Genomic DNA, 7100 nt, shown 5'->3' with positions numbered 1-7100 from the left:
ACCGTGACTCACACACACACACACACACACACACACATATATATATATATATATATATATATATATATTCATTTTCCATTATTCTTCCAAAAGAATGCAATGCTTAAAAACGTATGCGTTATATGTATTATCTATCTGTGAAAATTGTCGAATAGTACGATCCTCGATATCTACATATAAGGGCTAGAAGTTACACTAGGAGATGGAACTTGCCAACGCCCATTCCCTATCTATTCCTCCTATGCCTCTAGTGTTGTTTTCTGGTTTCAGCAGCAGCCTTACCGATGCACGTTGGAGCACCGCACTCAGACGCCCCGAGAATGCCAGAATTTTTTCATTTCTGGGATGATTATTTTTTCGAAAACGATGCCTGCGCTTAGCACTCGAATTGCATTACGAGTTCTAGGAGCGTCCTTTGCCTTGTGGATGGGAAACGACCTGAATCTGTTGCTATTTACCACTCGTCCCCCTGATAAATCATCAAAAATCCTCCTGTTGCCCTCTCTGACCATCAGAGACATAATTCTAACTTCTCGGATTCAATTGTATCGCATTTCAGTTATCCGGGCGTCCTCACGTGACGAGGGCCCGATAATGTCAGGGTATAAAATATTACAGAAATAAGTTTCCATCGGATTATTACGAAAAATAATTATCATCATAGCAGGGGGTGGAAGAATATAAGTATTTTGGAGCGTGCAAAATCACGAGTTGTGAGACAAAATGAATAAATTACGGGTCTAGTTTGAACATAGTCCCCGTGACGCCTCGCCCCTCCGCCGAAAGTAGAGCAGATCGAAGGCCCGAGAGAACCCTGTTAACGTCAATTCGAGGAAATGTTCCCTCACGCCATCTCCCTCTTTATTTCCCTTTCGATATTTTTTTTCTTTTCGGGCGCGGGCCCGTCCGCAGGGGAAAGCCGAGCGAGATGGACCGGCTCCCCCGTTCGGGACACTTCAATTTACGTGGACACAAATTCGCGCTGATGGTTGTGACGGCGACCGATCGCCCCGCCTCCTCCTGCACGCGACGGTGAAACGCCCGCGCTCACAATGCATACGCGGCGAAGAGCTGTGTGAATAGTCCTTTCACCGCCGTGAGGGAGTAGAGGAGAGACGTAGCGGAAGTGACGATGTCGCGCGAGGAGGAGCACAGAGAGAGAGGGGGGAGGGAAGGGAAATGCTGCAGGTTGAGGAAGGGAGAATTTTCTTTTTTTTGTTCGTTTCGAATGGGCGGGGGTGTGGGGAAGTAGGGCAGACGAGTAGTTTCGGAGATGCGGGGAGGGGAAGTGAGGGATGGGGGCGGTAGGGGCGGAATCGAGGAGGCGAGAGGGACGGACGAAGGAGCAGCGCGTCCGGCACTTGACGGTACCGTGGAGTGCGAGCCGACGCCCTCTATCGGACCGTCGACGGACCGACGCGTCGTCGCCATAGCCCCAAGGCGTGGTGCTCGCCTTACATTTGATTCAGCACGTCGTATGTCAACGTGAGACGGAATAATTTCGGAGCCGTAGGTGGAATAATCATCAGATATTCGTCGACAGCTTCAGAAATATGTGTGCGTCATCGATGGTGATCTGGTGAAGGAAGACGGTTGGTTGCTCGGTTGAGGCAAACATTATTTTGGGGTAATCTTCGCAATTTTGTTACGTGCTCCTATTTTCCGCTTCAGACTTTCTGCTCGTACATCACGGTGCCGGTAATATACAACGCTCAATCCTACTGAATTGCAAGGAACGAACAAGACCCATGACCAAAGAACGGCAAAATGCCGATGGTAACCGAATCTTTCGTATGGAAAGGTGGAATCTTGTCGTTTAGTCTGCAACGGTACACAAGTCACTTCATTCAAGGATGATTTAGTTCATTTTTTTCTTAACCGTTTCTGGTGTTTGTGATTTTATCCCCGGAGTTTTCTTCGTCGCCTGACGTAAGGGCGGCGTGTTTTACCTAAACCTTCCCAGCGTGAAGACAGTAGTCCTCGAGCATTAGATTTCCTTGCAAGGAGTCATGGATGACCACAAATTAATTTATTTGGTGCACCAGCATGAAGAGCTATTTAATATGATGCATAAGAGATATAACGATAATCATTTCAAAGACAAAACCTGGAGAACCATAGGAGAAGAACTAGACCATACAGGTACGTTCCAAACACTAACATTGATATATTTTTGTATGCACTAAGGTGTAGCAGATGACAATATATTTTACTGTCTTCTCTTCGGCGCAAAGGTATTTATTTACCTGTGTGTGGAAGTGTTACTTAGCAGAGCTTATGCATGATTATGCATGCTTAAAGTATATATATAAAGCATATATATATATATATATATATATATATATATATAAAGAGTTTTCTATCAGTGCCAGAACTTAAACCACAAGGTTTACCCTCCGATTTTCTCAGCTTCAAAAAAATCGAGCTGTGCGTTGATTTACCGCAGTAATGTGTAGATCAACTTTAAGTCAATGATCGAGAGAGACATGGGCCCCTTACATTGTTTGTATCTGTTGGCATATTAAAATTGAAGCGATGGGGAAAGAGGGTTGCGAAAACGTCCAGAGCGTAAATATGGCCACCTTACTAAATAGGAAGCCCAAGATGGTTCTCCCTGATTTTTTCGCTTTCCCCTTAGAGCCGTAGCAGTCAACTAAACCATCCTTGTAAGATCTGGTGCTTGCCCGGCGTATTTGCTTGATGAAGTTTTCTCGGGTCTTTCACCAGGTCAGGGGTTCCATATTGGCCGACATTTCGATGCCCGACTCATGCATCGTCATCAGGGTAGATGTTCTACCCTGAGGACGATGCACGAGTCGGGCATCGTCGGCCAATATGGAACCCCTGACCTGGTGGAAGACCCCAGAAAACTTCATCATCCTACTTGTAACCTATCTGTTCTCTTAAGGTTGGTCATTCGTGGTATTACTTTATGGAAGGCTAACATTTTAATCAAATGAAACGCAGGATAACTTCCAATAATCAGCGTATAATGTGTGTACTATAACGTCAGTACCAAAATATACCATAACCAGTGAATTTAGTCCGACGTTAAACGTTGATATATGAAAGATACGACGTGTTCCATCAGGCCATTCTTCCCCCTGACTGTGACTCGCTCGCGAAAATATTATTGCCCCAATGCGCCAAGTTAGGTAATTGGGGCACACTGTTAGGTGAAAGCCCGACGCCAGGAGAAAAAAACCCTGAATTCAAAGAAAAATTATACATACATGGACAACACTTGAATCGAATTCCGGTATTGAACCCGAAATTTGGGTTTCATATTCGATAGTAGCGTTCACCTGATACGGCGAGTGACATTCACACTGGGTAGGGGGCAGTTAATTTCCACGGGTCGCCTGTTATTTCCCAGCAGGTTTTAGTGCCCAAAAAATAACGCAGGACAGGTAAGACGGTGGGCAGGAAAAGGAAGGCTAGGCCCTCTACCATGAATATGATCCGCCATGAGGCTTAGCTCGAGGTTTGCTCAGCACCCACCAGTCGATATCATCCTTTGAGTTGATTACTGTGGTGATGATTCCATTTCCTTGGTGGCCATTCGCAAGTTTTCCAAAAAGTTAACCACTTTTGAAAAATAATCATACTCAAACTTCCCCTGGTATTCCTGATATATGATAAGCTTTTTCTGGTATGTATTGCTAGAATTTATCGCGCATAAATAACTAGCTTCGAGATCTGTTTGTTAGGCAAATGTAGTATGAGAAGTGCAGAGAGATGGAATGTGAGAAATGTACACATTTAGAGTAAACGGGCCAGTTCATTTCCGTTTGCCTCTTGAGACTTCCTAGAAAGTTCTCTTTCCCCGAATTTCACCCAGCTAGGGTTTAGGTAGGGGTGTCCTGAGCTACCATCAGGAATTGAATAGGCAACAGAAAGAGAACTTGCTAACCATTTCACAACCTCACCACATTTGACCACGTAATTGTCGTTTAAACCACGGCTTGTGGCCAATTTTTACCCTTTCTTGTGCAAACCAACTGACCCGAATCATTCTTTACAGGGGCCTACTGCAAGACCAGGTGGTTCAGTTTAAGGGACCAGTACAGGAGGGCCATGAAGAACAAACGGGGAAAGAGTAGCCAGTCGTCAGACTCGAAGAAGTGGAAATACGAGGACGAAATGTCCTTCCTGCTTCCCTTTCTCCAGGAGAGGGAACTTGTGTTTAGCTCGAACCACGGAGACGACGGAACCAATAATTGTGACGAGATGGAGGGCACAGGGTCGCCGTCGCACGCCTTTGGCGACGCAGAGGGCAGGGAGTGGGAGGCGAGGAGAAGGAAGGCGGAGAAAGGCGGCGGCGTGAGGAGGTCTTCGTCAAACCGCGAACCCCCCGCTACAATTCTCATGAAGTATATCCTGAAGAAGAACGAGCTCAGGCCCGACCATATCGAAAATTTCTTCTCCAGTCTGGCCGCCACTGTCAGGAGTCTCAAGCCAATTCGCCAGAACGTGGTCAAAGCTAAAATATTTTCGATTGTCTCCGAAATGGAGCTGGAGCAGCTGATGGAGGGGCAGGCGTGAAATCGTGGGGCTTGCGCGTGACTCGTCCCCTCGCAACCTGCACGCCTCGCAGAAAGAGCCATGCGTCACGTCGGTTGGGACCACCCGATTATTTTCAGTTCACGAAACGAATGAAAGAATCTCTCGCAATGTATCGCGGGGAACAATGGTGCTTAAGTTTGGTGTTTCAAGGCTTGGTCGCAGCTCCTTTCCGCGAGTGCATCGTTTTCCATACCTCCATCCTCACTTCTTACGTTTCCCTCCCTCCCTTTTTTTTAATTTTTCCTCTTTCCTCAAACCTCTCTTTCTTCTTTACCGTCCTTCCATACACATTCAAGCCCATCTTCCCAGCGGGCGTGCCGCCTCACAACCGTGCCATAGTAAGCGTATTTATATTTATATAATTCAACATATTTATGTTTTTGTATATAGTTGTATAATGCATTTAATAAGTATATTTACCCGATATTTATCTTATTTGCGAAATTATTTTTGTGAACAGTCAATCTTAATTGTTAAAGAAAGTTTCTTGTGCATTGGAAGAGTTCGAAAAGGCATACAAGGCAAGCAGAGGAAAGCCGTGGAAGTTTTTGAGAGAATATAGAGTGAATGAGCAGATACTGAATGCTTTACTTAAATTGATCTATGGATATAGTAAGTTATGCACAATGGAACCTGGTTGGCTGATTTAAAAAGACGGTCTACCACTAGGATGCATACTGTCACCGAGGTTGTTCAATGAGTTATGGATGAATCTGTGACAGATGACTGCATGGATATCGCCGGTATCATGTTGGAAATTTAAATATGCCTGTCCTCCTGTACTCTGACAATGCGTTATTGTTGCCTGGGAGCAAAAAAAATCTACAGCGAACCCTGGATCGACGGTTTTAGTGTGGCAACAGAGAAGATGGTGTTGAGTGCAAATATGTATGAAGCTAAGTTATTCGGGTTTGTTAATGAGTGGGAGAATTGGAATGATTGCCTACTAAATGTAGGCAGCGAAGTGATTGAACGAGTGATGATTCTTTATATCTTGGCAGACTCTTTATAAAATATGTTACAATAGATGAGGAGATTAAAGGGATCGCGAAAACCGGATGAAAGGCTGTTGATAGTTTGAAAATTGTATCAACAAATGAATTTCGGTTTTAGGCAGCAGAAATAGCAGTGGTTAAAACTGTTGCTACGTTTACAACACCTCCTTGATAAGTTTATAACACCAAAAACATCGGCGTATGAAAGTGAACCCTTGTAAGAAATTGTAGAAAATGCTGCAACGATAATTTTTTTTAGCAGAGTCAACCACCGCCCAGTATAAAGATGCGAGCATTTCAGAGAGTAAAAATTATTCGCCTTGTCCGGGATCCTCGCCAAGGAGAATTACTGTGAACCACACACCACTGTGGAGTTCTCGAATTTGAGTGCACTCATTCCATTATTGTGGAAGTGAAACCTAGGGATGCAAGAATAAAGGCAAATTGCAAATAAATGCGGATGGCACGGGGAACTCAACTGTTGAGAAAATGTGTAGTAGTCCAATAGTCAAAAAGGTATATGACATTGGAGTGAATGGTTTGAAAGGAAGATATATACTGAGGAATTTATGGATGATGTTGCCAAATAAACTCTCAAAACAATGGATATTAGAGGAGCCGAGAATGAATGTGACAGAGGCGAAAGAAGTGTGCAAGTGTGTGTGTAATTTTTATAGTATACAGTTGTAAAGCATTTTAACACAATAAAAATATCATGACTAATAATAACGTTTTGTAACTTTAGTATACATTTCGTTCACAGTTATGATCACCTTAGGGATAATTCTAATACGAGACAAAATAACACTAGTTACTGTAGCAGTGTCTTCGTAGCACTCTATCGCTCTTAATAAATGATACTTCCTTCAAACTCTTCATTTTTCTTCGAGAAAATGGTAATCTCACGCGAATGATAATTTTTAAGTGGATAAATGCCCAGGAAGCCAATAGTCTTCATATGAACTGAAATCATAGCATGTATTGGCGAAACCCTAGAGGTAAGGCCGTTAAATGGCTCCGCTTGCTCGAAAACATTTTTATGCATCCAACTGCCAACGACCCACATCTACTCTCATTCTTCCACCATAGTCAATTTTCGATGCATCATAAGAGAGGAACAAGTTGCTAATGCGATAATATTGCTTCGTTCACTCTTGCTTTCATGAAAGCTATTTCTTATATCCGGGCAATCGCGGCACTTTCAATCGATTGGGATAATTATGTTCTCACACTTTAACGAATTTGCAATCACTAGACACCAGCAAAAGAAAAAAGATTAAACGGCACCGGTAACAGTTAGGGTGTTTCCCAGTCAATAAATTTCCAATAATACGACCCTTAAAATCATTTATCGAACAAAAAATAATGCTACTTACCAAGATAAAAAGACCCTAGGGCACAAAAAAGACGTTGACATGCGAAAAAGGTTCTATATGAAATCCTATGGTCTGACTTAATAAAGCTCGCACAGCACCATTTCCCCAGACTCCTTTCGAATCGCGACCTTTTAGTCAGAAGGCTGTCGACGGTCAGTAAGTA

The 7100-nt window shown here is 43.6% G+C and overlaps 1 protein-coding gene across 1 annotated transcript; it reads left to right on the top strand.

Annotated features, from left to right (window-relative positions):
- The first annotated feature begins 1420 nt into the window (after positions 1-1420).
- LOC139686231 (uncharacterized) lies at positions 1421-6220 on the top strand. The gene is made up of 2 exons (XM_071583394.1): positions 1421-2142; positions 4025-6220. Exons 1-2 carry the CDS (start codon positions 2010-2012, stop codon positions 4543-4545), a joined length of 654 nt encoding a protein of 217 aa, XP_071439495.1. The 5' UTR covers positions 1421-2009; the 3' UTR covers positions 4546-6220.
- Positions 6221-7100: the final 880 nt, after the last annotated feature.

This window comes from Hetaerina americana, unplaced genomic scaffold, assembly GCF_022747635.1.
Source record: "Hetaerina americana unplaced genomic scaffold, ioHetAmer1.1.p SCAF_1, whole genome shotgun sequence".
Classification (NCBI taxonomy): domain Eukaryota; kingdom Metazoa; phylum Arthropoda; class Insecta; order Odonata; family Calopterygidae; genus Hetaerina; species Hetaerina americana.
This window is presented reverse-complemented; position numbering and strand designations above follow the sequence as displayed.

Excerpts from the sequence above, each read along its gene's own strand:
- LOC139686231 (XM_071583394.1), top strand. The coding sequence starts at position 2,010 with ATGGATGACCACAAATTAATTTATTTGGTGCACCAGCATGAAGAGCTA. Across the intron at positions 2,143-4,024 it reads AGAAGAACTAGACCATACAG|GGGCCTACTGCAAGACCAGG; the intron begins GTACGTTCCAAA and ends CATTCTTTACAG.